Here is a 20,076-nt window from a genome sequence, read left to right as displayed (position 1 = left end):
GGCTGGGTCTCTAGCAGCCAGCCTACATCTCAACAGCACCCCCAGGGGGGTGCCTCCCGGTGGGGGGGATGCCTCCGGATGGGGGGGGTAGGGGGTAGGGGGGGACACTGGCCTAAACTAGGAATTCCCGACGTGTCTCACGGAGTGAGTGGGGGCAGAATCCAGGAGTCTGAACCTTGCAAGCACAAGAATCTAATTCTGACGCAAACGTGGAGTCGGAGTTAAGACTTCGGCACTGAAAACCAGTGTTCACTCCAGAATGAGGTATTGACCCTCAGGTTCTATTCTTAGTTGGAATTTGTGGCATTTGAGGAGTGGAAAAAAGAAGGTCACCTCCTCAGGTCTTCCTAAAAAAAAAAAAAAAATTACATTCCAGTGTTTCAAAAGGAACGGGAGGTCCTTGCTAACATCTCTCTCTGAGAGCAGAGATGACTAACACAGATAAAGTGCACGTTAGGGACCCCACCGGCAGGCTTCCAGGACCTAAGTCTGAGCCTGAGCTAGGAGTACCCTGATGTCCTGAGCCCTCCACTGCCCTGAGCCTGCCTTTAGATGCCCCAAATCAGGCGGGTCTGGAGCTGGGCTTTTTCCCTAAACTGCTTGGGCCCCGAGGTCTGCCGGGCTCCCGGCCAGGACGCCCTCTCAGGCAGCCCCCTATCCTCTCCAGGACAAAACACCCTTGATTCCAAGCCGGCCGCCTCCCGCCCACCCAGAGGAGGTCCGCTGCGCGGTGGTCTGGTTTTGTTTCGAAGCCATCCAATTCAATATTTACAAGCACAATCTGTGCTGGGATGCGTGCGGCCACACAAGTCACAGTTTGCTTCTCCTACCAAGAAAAAAAACAAAACAAAACACCAAAAACCCAAACTCCTAGGCTTGTGCCTTACTCTTAAAACACAATAATAAAGTTTAAAATTGGAGGGGGGCGTGGATAATAAACCGTGGACTGCCTGCCGCACCCGTCCCCTCCCCCCCAGTCCAGCTGGGGGACAGTACCGCTGCCAATTCTGCCTGGGGCGGGCGCCTCCGCAAGCCCCGGCAGCCCCCGCAGCTGCGGCCCTGTAACTTTAAACCTGGCCTGAGGTCATCGTTTTGGCGCTGGCCAAACAGAGGCAGAGGGCGGTCCTAGGGGCCGGGGACTGAGACCACCTTACAGCCCGCGCTCCCCGCCCTCCTCCTCGGCCGAGATAAATGCCCACTCCACCAGCGCGTAAAGTTCCCAACTGCCAAGTTCGCACCCCTCCGGCTGCCGCGGACGGAGCAAGAGTGGGGCGCCCTCCCCGCGCTAGGCTTTTGCGCCCCGCATTCCAGCTCCCCCCTCCTCGCCCTCTATTAGCAGGGGGTCCGTGGTGAAAGACTTTTTCGTCTCCCCCCCCCCCACCCCTGCCCAGAGACGAGCCCCCGGAGAAGATAATCAACTAAGACGATGTGGAAGGTACCAGTTCTGCTCTTCGTTTTGGGAAGCGCATCGCTCTGGATCGCGGCCGAAGGAGGTAAGAGTGAGCTGAACGGCGGCTCCCTCGGGGTGCTGGAGCGAGCCCCGGCTTGCTGAAATGCCAGGCCTGGCATTTGAAGTTGCCCGGGACAGCAGAGGGGAACTGAGAGTATGTGTGTGCCAGTATGTGTGAGTGTGTGTGCGCTCTCCAAGGGAAGAGGGAGAAGGGCCAGTCGCTTAGCTGGTGCCAGAGCCCGAGGAAACAGCTGAGCTAAGTGCCAGCAGGAGCCCAGAACCCCCAGAGAAGCAGGCTGGGGGTGGTGGTGGGGGGCGAGGAGAGGGGTCCGTCCTCCAGGAGGCAGCCCACCTGCCACCCTTGTTCTGCTCCCAAGTGAGAGGGGACGGAAGAAAGCGCGAAGCCAAGCACTTCCCCAACAGGTCGTGGCCTCTGCTGCTCCTCTGTGTACCAGCGCTTGGCACACGGCCTGGGGAGAAGTCGCGTGGAATGCGATCTTCCGAATTGGTGGGTCTCAGCCAGGACTGGAAGAGACCTCAGAGATCTGCCTAGTAGGACTGTGTTTGGGGAGGGACTCCCAGGGAGCATGAAGTTTTAGAGAACGTTTGGGAACTTTGAGGTGTAAGTGGATTGGGAGCTGCTGATTCCATAAGTTTTGGCTGTATGGTCTGATCTTGGCTGCATCCACGTGAATGTTTACCTGTCAACTACATCCTTCCCATCCCCCCTCCTTCTAATGTATTCTTCACTTTTCCCTGGTCTCTTTTTGGTTCAGTGTGCTGGGTGGATGGTTGGTGTCCATGCACTTGGGTCCATGTTTTAAAATTTCTTGCCTTGGGTTTTTTATTAGTTTTGCTTTCTGCCAATAGACTGTTAAGTTCCCAAAGACACAGCGATCACTTGGCCTTACTCCCTGGGCCAAAACAAATGTGTGGAATGCTTTAGTAGTTTCTCACTGAATCAGGCACATCTCAGAGACATATCAGGTCAGGTTTCAGAAGCACAGCTCATGAAGCAAATATCACCGCAAATCAAGTCCACTAGTATTTGATTTCCCCCTGTGTGTCAAAGCTGTATTTGCGCTGCACTGTAGTATGTAGAAGCAGTACTTCTGAAAGAAGCACATATTTTCATTTTAAAAAGGTTTTATCGCACAATGTTCATATCTTGCTGAAAGGTGCTAACCATCCTCTGAACTGTTGGTAAACAATGTCAACAAACTTGCCCGATAGAATTGCTAGAAACTTCCTATTTGTTTTTGCTTTTTAAAAAAATGTTATATCTGTAGGGTGCAAACAAGCCAAGTGCGATAAAAGCCGAGCTCTGCTTACGTTGGTTGAAGGAATTGTAAGTTCACTAGTGATCTTTGGAATTAGAGGTTGCTAAGTTGTGCTCTAAAAGTAAACTCTTAGAACACTTAGGATCCAAAGAGTGCCTAAAGAATTCTTGAAGGGAGCGGTTTGAGGGAGGCGTGACTCAAACCTGAGCTTCTCTAATTCCTGGCCAAGACCTACCCACCCACCCCCATTCCCACCTCCCCCCCCCCCCTCCGCTTCAAGGAAAAGGCCTATACAGCTCTACTCTGGGCTGTCTGCTTTCGAAGAGAACTCTGTTTAGAGACTATGAACTATTTGTGGTAGTCCTATCTTTGGAGCTTCTCTTTCCAGGCCATCCTACAATTCTGTGTTTCGGTTACATTTCCTTTTTGGTGGGGCGATGTGCAAATAACATGGTTCTGTGCTTGCCCATGCAAGGTGTGGGAGGCAGGCAAATTGGGCCATCATATCCGAGTCCTGCTAAGAACGGACGGACAGCCGCCAGCGGTCAGGGGGACTCCCTCTGCTTTCTTCCCGGGACACACTAGCTATCTTACCTTCAGGCAGTTCACAAAAGCCAGAGATCTCTCCTTTAAGAGTAGTGGGAGCTGAGGAATCAGCGTCCTCAGGCCAGAGCAGATTTTTCCTGGTAACTGCACTGCTGAAGAAAGAAGCCACACCCGGTGGGGAGAGAGAGGGCCGGGTGCTGGCAGGGGTGTGGATGCTGAGTTGCTGGATTGCTGGCAAGAAGCTGAGGCCCAGGAGAGGTTTTGTCTGAGGATTAATGAGCGAGGTGACTTGAATATGGATGAATAACTTTATTGAGCTGAGTTACTGTTAGCCCTTGTGGAGGAGCGAGGTTGAGGGTAATTATGGTGATGAATTTTATTATCCTTCTCAGAGGATCGGACACCCCGTTGGGCTTCTCTCCTCTCGCCTTAGAATCTAGTTCGGTTTTATAATTCAGCCCCCGTGTTGTTGCTTTGCACGTTAGCGGATTCAAAGGCGCTCTGTTGTCCCCACATCTGGTATTCTCCACGATTGTCAGGCCCCACCTTCACTCTGAACTTTTATCCAAAACATGTATTTCTGGGCCTCTCTGTTGGAGAGTTTAGTCGAAGAATTGCTGCAGGCGTCTGCTCGCTGAAAACCCACATGTGTTTTCCGGGACCAAACCACTCAGGATTAATCATTTGGTGAACAAATTTCCCTGTGATTTCCCCGAAACTCTTGCCAGTAACAGAGGCCGGCCCTGACGTCCTTCGTGAGTTGCAGAATTTTTGTTGAACTTCAGACATCTCCCCAACATTTAAGGAAAAACAAATGGGTCTGTGTGAGGGAGAAAGATCTAGCTTTTACACCAGTGTATGAGGTCCAAAACAGTATTTCATATAGAGCAAATATGTTTTTTAAAAGGACCCAAGCATAGGAAGTGAGAAATCACTTGGGGTGTGAGGAGTTCAACGCTGACTTAGTCCAGGGCCTCATAGTTCTTTCTCTGGCCTCTGAAACGAGCAGCACCCACATGCTTCTATAGTATGTTGTAGAGCCCAACCCCAACCCCAATCCTGGTGTGACAACATGAATCAGGCTGAATAGGAAGGACACTTCTCCCCTCCATTCCCAGACACAACCATGTGTTGGGAATAGCACCGTTATTCATCACAACTCTCTAAATACACATTATAATCATCAAGATATGCCAGAATTTGGACTAAAAAAATTAATCTCATGCCAAACTCCAGGTTCTTTTCATGACATTACATTGCCACACATACACAAAAAGAAACACAAAAGGTTAACTTCTTAATCCCCTTAGACACGAAAACAAAATTTTTAAGGCATTGAAAGTCCTTTACATTAAATCTCACAACATTCCTCGAAGCACTGGAATGTCACAGTACATTCGAATGAATCAGACGTATTAAATGGTTCTCTAATAGTGGCTTAGCATCTTCCCTGTGGTTGGTGCTAACGGCTCTGAGCCAAGATGCACTTTTAAGAGAGCCACACCTAACATTGTAAAGCAGGCTCTGGAATCCCGATTACCAAAGCAGTAGACCCATGCTTTAAATTCCACGGGCTTATCTGAATATTTGTCATATTTCTGGCTTCTGAGAACCGGTACGCCAGGTTACAGCTTGTAGAAATATGGGGGAGAACAAGAGAGAAAGACAAAGACTGAGGCTAGAGGCGAAGAGAAAACCCAGTATGGAGTATTGCTCTTCCTTGTGAAACTTACTTTGGGAATCTAAATAGGTCCCTTGAATCTAAAAAGTACCCAAGGCCTTTAAGGAGGTCTGGCTATTTCTGTCACCCTAAAACCTCTCCAAGGGACTAACTACCCAATGAGAGTATGATTTTTGTTTGAAAAAGAAATGAAATGATCGAGGGATGGAGTGTATAGTATGAAGAGAGGTTTAGAAGTCCACAGAAATAGGCAAGCCATAAAACAACTCTAAATTGTAATTTTGAGTTCTTTCCCTACTAATTTCATAAAAATATTTGGGAAAATATAGCGAATCATAATTATATCCAAAGCCAATGATATATGAGCCAGGTGAGGGACCAACTGGAATTCTGCCAGATTCAGACAAGGCAGGAAATCGAGGTGACTGTTTCCTTCCATGTGTCACCCCAGAGCCTACCAATCCAGCCTGTGACGACAGGTTTTCCCTTTAGCTTCAACTCCTGGGATGAGCAGGCTTCTCTGCCATTTGTTCTGACCCAGTGCTTTTGCCTATTCAAAGGAGGTAGGTTTGTCCTTAGAGTATGGGGGTAGAGGGAGAGAATCAAGCTCAATTCAGAGTGAATTTCTTGCAGGCCTAAAGAAATAGTATAGCAGTAAAACATCTGCCTTGCATGCAGACTACTCAAATTCAATCCCTAGCACTGACTGCATCTGGTCCCTGAGCCTTGCCAGGGTAAACTCTGAACTCAGAGCCAGGACTAAGCTCTCAGCACTGTGTGGCTCCCAAACCAAGAACCAAACCACCAAATAAACAGGAAACCAGAACTCAAACCAAACAGTGAAACCTACAAACCTGGTCAACAAAACTGACCTTGTTGTCTGAGGAGCTAAACACTGAGAGATCAGGCAACATAAAATGACATGCAGGCAGAAAAACAACAACCACAACACCCTAAATGACAAGTCAACCAAAAAGATAATGGTCTTTCAGGAGGCACTGCCCATGACCTAGTCCGTAGAATTACTGAGGCACAGTGGAGTAATAATTGCCATAATTGCCATTGTTAACCATTGTTAATGTTGACAGTTTACTGGGGAATGTCAGTTAAATCAGGGAATGTCAGTTAAATAGAGAAAGTACTGGAAGTGCTACAGAAGAAAGATGTGTAACATAAATGGAACATCTTTACAAATTTATCTTGGAATCACCATCTGGAAGAATATAATACAGCTAATATAAGCAAAACTATGATTCTGCTTTGCAGAATATTCTGCCCAAAGATGAGAGGAGACAGTTTGTCTAGAATCTAGAAAGGGGGAAGAAAGGGATAAGGATTTGATGACATTTAACCTGGATTTTCCAAGGAATTCATTTACTTAACAAATATTTAATGAGTAACTAGCTGTGTTGTGCATTAGGCATGACAAATTGCTAAGAGTATGTAAGATGTCATATCAGGTGGCTAGAGGTATTTTGATCAAAATGAAAGTGGTTCTGGGGTTGGAGAGATAGTATAGCAAGTATGATGCTTCCTTTGCACATAGCCAATCCAGGTTCAATCCTTGGCAACCCATCTGGTTCCCCAAGTCCCTACAAGAATGATCCCTGAGCACAGAACCAGGAATAAACCCTGAGCACTGCTGAGTGTGGCCCCAAAACAAGCATAAGGAAATCAAAGATGGTCTATGGTGAATCAGGGATACCTACTTTATCATCATCTGGAAATGTTTCCTTGCTTTTGTAAAGAGAATCTCAGATATTTCAATTTCACTCTTGAGAAGAACTTACCTTGAAGACCAAATGTATGTGTGTGTATACATATGTACACACACATACATACATACATACATACATATGTATATATCACATTGGAAAACTATTTTCCATGCCAAATAACCTACTTAATATTTCTAGTTTCCTGTGAGTTTAGATTATGAGATGGGTCACTAAAAGTAAATTAGTTTTCTTTATCTATAAAGCTAAGAGGAATAGATTCTGGATAGGTTATTATAATAACAGCATTGGCTGCTGCTATTAAAAAATGTTAATAATAATAATAATAATAACAACACATAATTTACTGGACTGGAGCAATAGCACAGCAGTAGGGCGTTCGCCTTTCACGCAGCCAACCCATGTTCGATTCCTCTGCTCTTCTCGGAGAGCCCGGCAAGCTACCAAGAGTATTGCACCTGCGTGGCAGAGCCTGGCAAGCTACCTGTGGTGTATTCAATATGCCAAAAACAGTAACAATAAGTGTCACAATGAGAGACATTACTGGTGCCTGTTGGAACAAATCTATGAGCAACGGGATAACAGTGACAGTGATAATTTACTAGGCACGTCCTAAAATTTTTCATTTAAGCCAACCAACCAAACTATATGATAGGAATATTTATATATAGTAGACAAGTAAATAGGCTTAAAGAGATTCTGTAAATTACCCACTGAGAACAAGTGAATGACAATGGTGACATTTGGATCCTGGTAGCCAGTTCTGAGTCTATACTTTTAGCCACTTGACCAAACAGCTTGCTATGTTTGGAATCAAGATGGTCAGGGACTCACAGAAAATTCAAACAGCTGAGTTCTTCAAGTATCTCTTATAGAAGTAAAATCAATTGCTATTTTTTATATATATATATATCATTCCCGTTGAAGATTGAGACTGCAAGAGGTAGGAATTAGGCACAATTCCTGCCCCCTTAAAAATCTGCAGATAGAAAGCCACCTCAACAGTATTGTAACGTATGATACTCAATACAAATGTAATTAATTAAAGAATTGTTCTATAAAACATCATATTAAAAAACTTGAAGTTTTAAAAAAAAAGTACAACATGGACTCACAGCTCACTGAGAGAAGCAAAAAAGAGGTGTGGAATATATAGACCAACAACCTACGAGAGCATAGCACGTCTTGAGTTGCACACTCAATTATCTACCATTAGGAGCTGGAGATCGTATTCTTGTGGTCTTTGGAAGTTAGTCAAAGCCTCCTGGAGAAGATGGGAATTGATCTTGGCTATGAAAAACTGGTACAGTTGGTTGGACATGGTGGCAGAGACGAGTAATCCAGACAGGAGAGATTTTTTTGAACAAATTGATGGAAAGTAGACAGTTGGGAGTGTATGTAGAATAAGCGTTCATGGTTGTCTGGTGTAGGGGGTGAAGGAGAGTTGAGGTGGGCCTGGGGAGAAGCGAGAAAACAAGGAGAAGAATGTACCCATATTGGGTTGGAGATGCGGACCTTTACCTCTAGGAAATAACATAAAATCAGAAAGAGGTGATTTATGAGCAGTGATTGTCAGAGAAAAAAATTAATATTATTAATATTATAAGATTAAATCTAATTTATAAAACCAACCCCCAAAAAAGAGGGTTGGAAGCATAATAGCCTCTCAGTATCTATAGTGCAAACTGTGATGCCCAAAAGGAGAAAGAGAGTAAGAAGGAAGGTGACTACCATAAAGGCAGGGAGTGGGATGAGTTGGGGGCAGCAGGAGGGAGACAGGGGACACTGGTGGTGGAAAATGTGCACTGGTGGAGTGATGGGTATTTGATCATTCTATGACTAAAACTCAATCATGAAAGCTTTGTAACTGTATCTCACGGTGATTCAGTAAATTAAAAAATAGAAGAGGGTCAGGAGACAAAGAGATTAAGGGTGGAGATGATAGCAGAGGGAGGAATGAATCAGATGTTTGTGAATAAAGGGGCAGTATGACCTGCAGCTCAGTATTTCCTGTTTTCTTCTTATTCTTTCCTGCTTTCCTGCTTTCTCATTATTCACCTCTTCAGACATTCATCGCTACATTGAAAGAGGTTCTAGTCGACATGAAATTTCCATACAGTAAAACTGATTTTAGTTTGTTTGTTTGTGGGCCACACCTGGCAGTGCACAGGGCTTACTCCTGGCTCTGTGCTCAGGGATCACTCTTGGTGGGGCTCAGGAGACCATATGAGATGCCAGGATCGGGAGGCGTGTGCCTCCTGTCCTCAAAATTAATACTTTTAAAGTAAACAATTCTGTGATTATTTTTGGCATCGTTAGAATTATTCCGCCTTTACCACTGTCATTTTTTTACAATGACATTTTGGAAACAGTATGGACGCTTCTCAAAAAATTAGAAATTGAGCTCCCATTTGACCCTTCTGGGGCTATATCCCGAAGATGTGAAAAAGTATAGTAAAAGTGACATCTGCACCTATATGTTCATTGCAGCACTGTTTACAATAGCCAGAATCTGGAAAAAAAACCCCAGTGCCTGAAAACAGATGACTGGTTAAAGAAACTTTGGTACATCTACATAATGGAATAGTATGCAGTTGTTAGAAAAGATAAAGTCATGAAATTTGCATATAGGTGGATCAATATGGAAAGTATCATGTTAAATGAAATGAGTCAGAAAGAGAGGGGCATACATAGAAAGATTGCACTCATCTGTGGAATATAAAGTAACAGGATGGAAGACTAACACCCAATAATAGTCAAGATAAGTATCGGGAGGATTGCTCCACAGCTTGGAAGTTGGCCTCACATGCTGGGGGAAAAATCAGCTCAGATACAGAAGGGACCACCAAGCAAGGGGTGCTAGGTGGGCCCACTAGGGATGGGAGATACGGGCTGAAAATAGACTATAGACTGAACATGATGCCTTCTTAATACCTCTAGCAAATCACAAAACCCAGTAGGAAAGAGAGAGCAAAAGGGAATGCCCTGCCACAGAGGCGGGGTGGGGTGGGGTAGAAGGGACAGGGTGGGGGTGGTGGGAGGGATGCTGGGACCATTGGTGGTGGAAAATGGACACTGGTGGAGGAATGGCTACTCGATCATTGAAACGCAAGCATGAAAATTTGTAAGTCTGTAACTTTATCTCACGATGATTCACTAATAAAAATTTTTAAAAAACAAAATTTTTATTTTTATATTTTTTATTTTTATTTTTTTATGAAGTTGTTCACAATAGTTCATTACAGATAATATTTAAACACCAATCCCACCACTGTGCACCTTCCCACCACCATAAGAGGAAAGTCTGTGAAGATTGTTGTATTTCATCCTGGAGCCATTTAAACCCTTGTATAAGAGATTACAAGCATGTATGTTCAACCCAAACAAATGTGTGCTACTTTTGGTACATCACTGGGCTAGAGTATGAGAGGTCGAGCAGCCGTGACTTGTGGCCACATGCTCCAGGATTTCTGTGTCACTCTCCTTGGGAGCTTTATTTCATAGTCTCTGGTTCTTGGCCATTGATGAGATTATGGGGGGGGGGGGTGCATGCAGTTTGTGGGTGTGACTTCCAAGATACTGGAAAACTGGGGAGCTGAAGGAAGGAGACCCAGTCCCTAGAACGACATTTTTTTTAGAACGACATTTTTATTAGTACATCCTCCCCAACGGGACTGGAGCAATAGCTCAGAGGGTAGGGCCTTTGCCTTGCACGCAGCCTACCCGGGTTCAATTCCTCCGTCCCTCTCGGAGAACCCAGCAAGCTACCAAGAGTATCCTGCCCACACGGCAGATCCTGGCAAGTTCCCCGGGTTGTATTCAATATGCCAAAAACAGTAACAAGTCTTACAATGGAGACATTCCTGGTGCCCGCTCAAGCAAATCGATGAAGAAGGGGCTGACAGTGCTACTTCCTCCCCAAACCAAACAATCAAGCAGTTACTCCCTTAACCCTTCCCCCATTTTTTCTTTTACTGTGGTTTTGCCTACTCCAGGTATTTCATTTGAATGGAATTTGGCACTATGGGACCTTAAATGTTTGACTTCACTCAGTATGTGTGCATGGTCCATACATACTGTAGTATATGTCAGGACTTCATTTCTTTTATGACTAAATAGTAGTTTATTTCACACCACATTTTGTTTATCCACTCACTATTGATGGATGTGTGGGTTGTTTCCACTTGGGGGCAATTATAAATATTACTTCTGAATATTATATGTAAATATTAAGTATAAATTTATGAGGAGAATTTCTGGATCAAGTGGTAGCTCTATGTTTAGCTTTTTGAGGAACAGGGAAGCTGTTTTTTTTTTTTTCTTTTGCTATTCAGCACTTTATTTTTTTTTTAATTTATTTATTTTTAATTAGAGAATCACCATGAGGGTACAGTTACAGATTTATACACTTTTGTGCTTATACTTCCCTCATACAAAGTTCGGGAACCCATCCCTTCACCAGTGCCCATTCTCCACCGCCCGTAAACCCAGCGTCCCTCCCACCCTCCCCAATCCCATCTCCCCCCCACCCCACCCTGCCACTGTGGCAGGGCATTCCCTTCTGTTCTCTCTCTCTTTTTAGCTTCTACGGCCCGCAATAAAGGTGTTGAGTGGCCGCTGTGCTCAGTCTCTAGCCCTCATTCAGCCCGCAACTCCCTTCCCCCACATGGCCTTTGACTGCATTAAAGTTGGTGATCCCTTCTCTGAGTTGCCCTTTCCCCAGAATGTGAGGCCAGCCTCGAAGCCATGGAGTCAATCTCCTGATACTTATTTCTACAGTTCTTGGGTGTTAGTCTCCCACTCTGTTATTCTATATACCATAGATGTGTGCAATCTTTCTATGTCTGTCTCTCTCTTTCTGACTCATTTCACTTAGCATGAAACTTTTCATGCCCATCCACTTAAATACAAAATTCATGACCTCCTTTTTTCTAACAGCTGCATAGTATTCCATTGTATAGATGTACCAAAGTTTCCTCAACCAGTCATCCATTCTGGGGCATTCGGGTTTTTTCCAGATTCTGGCTATTGTAAACAGTGGTGCGATGAACATACATGTGCAGATGTCGTTTCGATTGTACTTTTTTGCCTCTCTGGGATATATTCCCAGCAGTGGTATTGCTGGGTCAAATGGGAGCTCAATATCTAATTTTTTGAGAATCGTCCAAATTGTTTTCCAGAAGGGCTGAACCAGTCGGCATTCCCACCAGCAGTGAAGAAGGGTCCCTTTCTCCCCACATCCTCTCCAACAGCGGTTGCTTTTGTTCTTTTGGATGTGTGCTAGTCTCTGTGGTGTGAGGTGGTATCTCATGGTTGTTTTGATCTGCATCTCTCTGATGATTAGTGATGTAGAGCACTTTTTCATGTGCCTTTTGGCCATTCGTATTTCTTCCTTGGTAAAGTTTCTGTTCATTTCTTCGCCCCATTTTTTGATGGGGTTGGATGTTTTCTTCTTGTAGAGTTCAACCAGTGCTTTATATACCATTGATATCAACCCCTTATCTGATGGGTATTGGGTAAATATCCTTAGGGAAGCTGTTTTACTAAGAGGCTGCACCATCTTCATTCCTATCAACAATGCAAAAAGGTTCCAATTTGTCTAGTACTCATCAAAACTTAGTAATTTCTAATTTTTGATAGGAGCCTTACAAATGAGTCTGAAATGGTATGTCATTTTCGTTTTCATTTGTCTTTCCCCAGTGAAGTTGGCCATTTTTTCATGTGACTGTTGGCCAGTTATATATTTTCTTTGGAGACATTTCTATTTAAATCCTTTCCCATTAAAATTGCCTTTCTCACTTAAAATTGAGTTGTATTTTCTTTATTGAGTTATTTATTCTATATACTAAACCTTTTTCATACATGTGAATTACAAATATTCCTCCTATTTTTATTGGTTTCCTTTTTAATTTCTTCGTAATGTTCACTGAAGCACATACATTTATTTAGACTATTGCTGTCATATCTAAGAATAAATTTCCTAACCCGAGTACAAGATTTACTCATTGCCTTCCAGTGTAATTGTAATTAAATTAAAATGTAATTAAATTACATTTTAATTCTTACATTATTTTCTGATTCATTTGGATTTAATATTTTGTTGTTGTTGTTGCTGTTTTGGATCATAGCAGGCAGTGTTCAGGGACAACTCCAGGCTCAGTGCTCCAGGGTCACTCCTGGTAGTGTTCAAGAGGACCACACAATGTCAGGGATCAAACCCCCTTCTTCTGTACAAAAAGCATTTACTCTGCCGGTCGAGTTTTCTCCAACTCCTAAAGTTAATTTAGATGTAGTATGAAGTGGAGATCTAACTTCATCCTTTTGCTTGTGACTGTCTATATATCCCGTTGTCCTGTACTTTTGTAGAAACTAATTTTTGTTTTTAAAAAATCAATTGAGGTACTAGAGAGATAGTACAGTAGGAAGGGCATTTGCCTTGCATGATTGAACCAGAGTTCAATCCTCAGCATCCCATATGGTTCCCTGAGCACCTCCAAGAATGATTCCTTAGCACAGAGCCTGGAGTAACCCCTGAGCATCGCTGGGTGTGGCCCCCAAACAGACAACAACAACAAAAAAATCTTTTAAAAATTAGTTGTATATTGTGTGTGCATTTATTTCTGAATTCACAAACTGATTCCATTGATCTACATTTCTTCCCTTAAGCTGGTATAACCCAATCTCTGACTGTAGTTTGGTAGTAGATTTTAAAACTGGAAAGTACGAGTTCCCCTATTAGTTCTTTCTCAAGATTTTATTGACTGTTCTTATCACTCTATTTTAAATATATTTGAGCTTACTAAAAACAAAGACGAAAAGATGGCAAGGAAGTCAGAAGAAATATTCCTATCTAGGAACAATTAACACTTTTTAAAACCTATCAAAGCACATGTCAGACTCCCAAGCCAGGCTTTGGGTCAAGGCCAAGGGCAGCCAGGGGAAACATAGCCACATTCTGCACATTCCTGCAGAGCCTCATCCTGGGCTGTCCGCAGCTGCATGGGTGGGTAGTGAGGTCACAATCGAAAGGGGGTTTCTCTCTTCACTCTTGCAAAACCAGAAGCCACTCAGCGGACTGTCTGAGTGAATCAAACTCTATTTCCAAGCAGATTGCCAGTGTTTCCCAAACATCACATCCAACCCACCCACATGAACCTTCCTCAAGATACTACACTCTTAAACAGCACTTTGTGTGTGTGTGGGGGGGGGGGAACCAAGGAGCAAGGGGGTGCTATACCTAGTAGTGCTCAGTGCTTCTTCCTGGCTCTGCACTCAGAAATTACTCCTGCTGGTTCTCAGGGGACTATATGTTATACTGGGGATCAAACCAGGGTCAGCTGTTTGCAGGGCAAACACAGTAAATACCTGTACTATCTGTCACCCCAGGGCAGCATTTATGAAGCAATCCTTCTTCATATGGTTACCTGTGCATTAACTGATCCTTCCTATAAAGTCTTCATGGAAGACCCTGGTCCCGGAGAGGTTTCAGAAAAGTTATTACAGAGGTATTGATTACTGCCTTTGGACTCATTTTCTCTTTTTGCTGAAAACATTCTGGAAACAGACATCTCCCAGGTTCGGTACTCTTGCTGAGGTTATAAACAAGCATCTCGTTTCAATTTTTAAGCCCTTCTGAGTTGTGGTTAGCGCTGTGCAGATAAGTTGATTCATTCTTGAGACAACTGAATCTGTGAACACTCATTTATCCAGTCCTTCACCTATCAAAGATTCTGACAGTGGCCAAGATGGATGGGTTGTTGCCTTCAAGAAGCTTCTAAGTGCTAATATGAACAAAAATCACATATGCCAGGGTTATCGGGTCTCATATTAGTTTCAGTGAGATTACTCTCCCCTGGCACCTTGAGGTAGTGCTGGGAAGATACAGACTTTACCTTTGCCAGGTAGAAGAGGAGAAGGGTTGAAATTGGTAGTGATGGGTTGAATTCTGCAGTGCCTTTGGCATGCAATCATAGCAGCTTCATCCTACTCCATCCCTTCGTGGAGAAGAGAGGACTATGAGTGGGAGCTGAGAGCGCCCATGAGAAGGCTGTGTGCACAGTGATTGGAAGTGACAGACTCTCAAGTCTGATTCTCACATTGTCACTTGCTGGTTAGGTGGGCTTATACGCAGCAGAGTTCAACCTTGAGAGGAGTTTGTTCTCTTTTCATCAGGGAAAGGTGTCTAACAAGTCGGAGTACCGTGTAGCGTTCAGCAGCAGGACTGTTACACTAAAAAGAGAACTCAAAATAAAGTTCCCACAGCTGGAGAAAGAGTCCAAGGGGTAAGGCACTTGCTTTGCATGTGGCTGACTCTGGTTCCATCCCTGGCACCATGTATGGTTGCACCTGAGCCCCACCATGAATATCCTCTGAGCAACTTTCTTCCCCCCTAAAGAAATAAAGTTCTCACTTGAGTGTAAAGTGTTCAAATAATTCAACAAACTATGTAAATGCTTACTACAGTGACCTAGTGAGATGACCCGAGAGCATGTGCCTGGTATGTAGAGACCTTGGGTTTAATTTTCAGCACTACATGGTCCCCTCTAGGTTCCACTGGGGTAGCCTTGTTAAGTACTGCTGGGCCCAAGAACCCTGGCTAAGTATCTCTGGGGTCTCTATGATCATGTGCTCCCTAAGAACTCTTGGAAGACCCTACAAAAAGTACTTACCATGTATGGTGCCAGACATTGGAATTACTGGACTTGTGGGCGTTAGGCATTTACCTGGAGGGAAATTAAGAGACTGTGCATGAAGGTTGGGGTGATAGTACATCGGGTAGGGTGTTTGCCTTGCATGCAGCCGATCTGCGTTTGATTCCCAGCATCCCATATGGTCCCCTGAGCACCACCAGGAGTAATTTCTGAGTGCAAAGCCAGGAGTAACTTCTGTGCATCATCAAGTGTGACCCAAAAAGAAAAAAAAAAAGACTGTGCATGTCAGTGGTAGACTGAGGACAGGGGCAGACCTCCAAAGTTGTGTGGCCTTTTCATGCCCAACTTTTTGATCCAGAAAGCAATGTACCACGACCCACAGAAAGGGTGTGTGCAGACAGAACCTTTCAGCCACATCAGTGATCGTATTCACCAGAACCCAGAGTCTACCAGGAATTGAGGCTCCAGTACACAGCGTGGGGTTAGCGCACGCCTTTTAATTTTTCAAAGAAAGATTCTACACAAGATCAAGCAAAGCGGTGGCCTATCAGACATGTGGAGTCACTCAAAGTTGTGGTGAATAAAAGTACAGTCCTAACACCTTCCTCCTGGTTGTGAAAACCCACATCACGGCAAGGAAGGGAACGCCATCAAACAGCTAAACTGGGGATTCTTTGAAGTGAGGTGAAGGCCCCTACAAAGATCTGACCATCTCAGTGATCATGGCGTGTGGTCTGCAGGGCCCTCGAAAATGTTGGAAATTTGGTGGTACAGATCAAGGTATGTTTATTTTTGGACTTCTGAGCATGTCTTGAGATTGTGAGAGGAAAATAATTTGCAAAGGTCTGTGTCTGGGCAAAGAAGCAGAAGCCGGAAAGTTCGTTTTATTTTCCAAGTGAGTATTTTGACCTCCCTCTAAAAGTATTGTTTCGTTCCAAATGTAACTGGGAGGGGACACACTAAAGTTAATGGTTAACCTCCAGTTTCTTCTTCAGGGGGAGAAACTAGAATGCTGTTAGGGAAAAGAAAGAGTGTTGCAATTCTCTCTGGCGCCAAAGTCATTCCATGATCATGTGCTCATCCAGCTTCAAAGGCACATTAAGATGCAGGGACAACCCGGGATGCTGGAGCACACCCTGCAGTGGGAAAGACAGCCTGGATCTATTGGCCAACACCCCAGACTTTGTTTTTTAACTCCAAGAGTAACTCAGCTTGCGGCTTTGTTATTTTTAAAATCAACTCTACCCTTTCAAGAGAAAACACCGCCAAAGCTGTTTGATTATGAGGCTCCAAATCAGCTGAAAAGAAGACCCAAGGAAATTTCCACATCATGGATAGGTAGAGAGGGAGTCAGAAACTCTCTCCCTAAATTCTTTTTAGGGACCCGTGTAGACCATCCTAATAACACAAGGTGAAACTCGGGAAACAATGCAGCAAAGTCTTACTTTACTCAGTACCTTCATTCATACCTGAAGTGGTCACTGTGATAAAACTAGTTCTTAGCTCTGGGGTTTTCTATTGATTCTGGTTGTTGGTGGGTCACAATTTTAGACTTTCTCAGTCATTTGCCTATCCCTTCACATGGCAGCCCCATCTGCTTGGGCTATGGAAATGTTCAAACTGTCTCCCTGCATCTACTAATACTGGCACCTTCCTTTACTCACAGAGTTCCAGAACATTCACCTTCCACATTTTCCTATTTTGGCCCTTCCCTGAGCAGCTCATTCCTAGCTCCCAAGATGGTTAGAACCAGTTCTTCTTCTGTCTGGAGGTAACTCATTTACTCAGTCATTGCTCACTGACTGTCATCTGTGTGATCCTATCTTTGGCAATGGGGATAGCAGTGTAGCACTGTCGTCCCGTTGTTCACCAATTTGCTTGAGCGGGCACCAGTAATGTCTCCATTATGAGATTTGTTGTTACTGTTTTTGGCATATCGAATACACCATGGGTAGCTTGCCAGGCTCCGCCGTGCAGGCGGGATACTCGCAGTAGCTTGCTGGGCTCTTCGAGAGGGATGGAGGAATCTAACCCAGGTCAGCTGCGTGCAAGGCAAACGCCTACACACTGTGCTATCACTCCAGTCCTAGTCTTTGGCAATGGGGATATTGAGATACATGGTCTTTGTTGCATTTGCATTGTGGTGGGACAATCCAGGAGTGGACACACAACATGATGGGTGCAAATACTTGGGTATCACATAAATGTGGGAGTGTAGGAGATTAGCGTGCAGATTTCTGTGGTGGGAAGGTAACTCCTGGAGAAAGCACCCTTTCAGCAAAGCTCTGAAGGGGATAAGATTTTCCTTGTTTCCTTGTTGGAGTCACGCACTCCAACAGTACCCGCTACTCAAGTCTTTTCAAATAGAGACCTCGGCTTGCTCTCTTCTCTGTCTCCAGTGCCCAGAATGGGACCAGCAGATAGCAGGTAAACAGCAGACATTTTTACAACACATGCAAGTGTGAGGAGCTGAGTCCGTCTACGCAAAGTGTGAGAAGTCTTGATCTTTGTTGCTGCCTTAACTCTCAGAGCCGAAAGAGAAGAGTTGTAGCTCAGAGATGTGCACTTTGGTAAAGCAAATCCACTTCCTTCTCACCTGCCACATCTGAAAGCCCAGTTCTAAAAGGAGCTCATTTGAGGATGTCCAAGTTTTGATCATTAAGTAATTAGACTCGGAGAGTTTAACAAGATGGGATTTCACAACAGGAGATGAGACGCGCTAGAGGAAGCAGTAGTTCTGACCTCTGGCACTATAACTTAAGAGAGGATGAGGACAGGGGTGAAGAGGGAGGATGTCAGAAGCAGGGAGGGAGGCAGCAGGCATTTCTGCCCACAGCTGCCCTGGAGGCACAAAGTGCTTTGGGGGCACACGGTTGAGTCAGCGAAGTACTTGGCTTTGTGTACCACGAGAACTTGCTTCATCATTTAACTTCTGCTCCTGTTAAAGGAAAATAGATTCTGCCACTTGTTAAAAATAGGTGGAAAACTTTAGTCCTATCAGCATAGGAGAGAGCAAGCTCAACTCTGAATTCAGCACGGGCAATGAGGATTTTGTAGCTGAGGAGCAGGTTGAGGGGGTTAGGATGGACCAATAGGAAAAGGAGACATTTAGAATAGGTGGGTATTTTTTTTGGGGGGGGGGGTGGGTTACGCCTGGCGATGCACAGGGCTTACTCCTGGCTCTGCACTCAGGAATTACTCCTGGCGGTGCTCAGAACCATATGGGATGCTGAGAATCGAACCCAGGTCATCCGCGTGCAAGGCAAACGCCCTCCCCACTGTGCTATCGCTCCAGCCCCAAGAATAGGTAGATTTTTGCCAAAGGCTGAGACATCAGAGGTGGTAGCTGAGGAACTAGATCAGATATTAGAGGCTGGAGGATTTTCTGTAAACCGACATAGCAGAAATCTTGCAAAAACTGTGCTCTGTGGGTAGGGACTTGGAAGTTCAAGGACATGGCCTTGGTGAGAAGGGGTTCAAAACATGGGGCTAGAGTGAAAGTACACTGGGTAGGATGCTGGCCTTACACATGACCAATCTGGGTTTGATGCCTGGCACCCCATATATGATCCCCTGAGCTCCTCTAAGAGTGATCCCAAAGCACTGAGCCAGGACCAAGCCCTCAGCACCACCAGGTATGGCCCAAAAACCAAAAAAGGAAAAAGTTCAAAACAGCCTACCTAAAGCTTGGTCAAAGAGAGAAGCCTTTGCCAACCTCCCTTTCCTCATGTGATAAGTGACCGAGAATAGTTATGTCAATGCAACCTGCCTGAGGAGCTGTTATCCAGTAAGTTGGTCAGAAGACACCAAGTAAAACCTTCATTGCTGAGCAAATGTCACCTTTTGGCTATGTAGAATCTAAAATTTGGAACGACCTCTGTGAATTTCTTCAGAGTAGTTCTCTCTCCCTCCCTCCCTCCCTCCCTCCCTCCCTCCCTCCCTCTCTCCCTCCCTCCCTCTCTCTCCCCCTTCCTCCCTCCCTCCCTCACTCCCTCCCTCCCTCACTCCCTCCCTCCCTCCCTCCCTTTCTCTCTCTCTCCCTCCCTTCCTCCTCCCCTCCCTCCCTCCCTCCCTCCCTCCCTCCCTTTCTCTCTCTCTCCCTCCCTTCCTCCTCCCCTCCCTCCCTCCCTCCCTCCCCCCCCTCTCTCTTTCTCTGCATCCCCTGTTCTCTTTTTTTTTAAATTTATTTATTTTTAATTAGTGAGTCACCATGAGGGTACAGTTACAGATGTATACACTTTTGTGCTTATGCTTCCTTCATACAAAGTTCAGGAACCCATGCCTTCACCAGTGCCCATTCTCCACCACCAGTAAACCCAGCGTCCCTCCCACCCTCCCCAATCCCATCTCCCCCCACCCCACCCTGCCACTGTGGCAGGGCATTCCCTTCTGTTCTCTCTCTCTCATTAGCTGTTGTGTTTTGCAATAAAGGTGTTGAGTGGCCACTGTGCTCAGTCTCTAACCCTCATTCAGCCTGCAATTCCCTTCCCCCACATGGCCTTTGACTGCATTAAAGTTGGTGATCCCTTCTCTGAGTTGCCCTTTCCCCAGAATGTGAGGCCAGCCTCCAAGCCATGGAGTCAACCTCCTGGTACTTATTTCTACAATTCTTGGGTGTTAGTCTCCCACTCTGTTATTCTATATACCATAGATGTGTGCAGTCTTTCTATGTCTGTCTCTCTCTTTCTGACTCATTTCACTCAGCATGAAACTTTTCATGCCGATCCACTTA

The 20,076-nt window shown here is 44.9% G+C and overlaps 1 protein-coding gene across 3 annotated transcripts in view; it reads left to right on the top strand.

Moving 5' to 3' along the window:
- Positions 1–1,038: 1,038 nt before the first annotated feature.
- PDPN (podoplanin) overlaps positions 1,039–20,076 on the top strand; it is a 36,834-nt gene continuing 17,796 nt past the window's right edge. The window contains exon 1 of one of the 3 annotated variants that reach the window (XM_004603649.3): positions 1,039–1,493. In XM_004603649.3, the coding sequence (XP_004603706.3) occupies positions 1,427–1,493 (67 nt within the window). In that variant the 5' untranslated portion in view covers positions 1,039–1,426. The remainder of the gene's footprint in view (positions 1,494–20,076) is intronic. The other 2 variants (XM_055140271.1, XM_055140270.1) reach the window with 2 other exon arrangements.

The sequence above is a fragment of the Sorex araneus genome, chromosome 5 (genome assembly GCF_027595985.1).
Source record: "Sorex araneus isolate mSorAra2 chromosome 5, mSorAra2.pri, whole genome shotgun sequence".
Classification (NCBI taxonomy): Eukaryota; Metazoa; Chordata; class Mammalia; order Eulipotyphla; family Soricidae; genus Sorex; species Sorex araneus.
The sequence above is the reverse complement of the archived record's forward strand: the minus strand, read 5'-3'. Positions and strand labels throughout refer to the sequence as shown.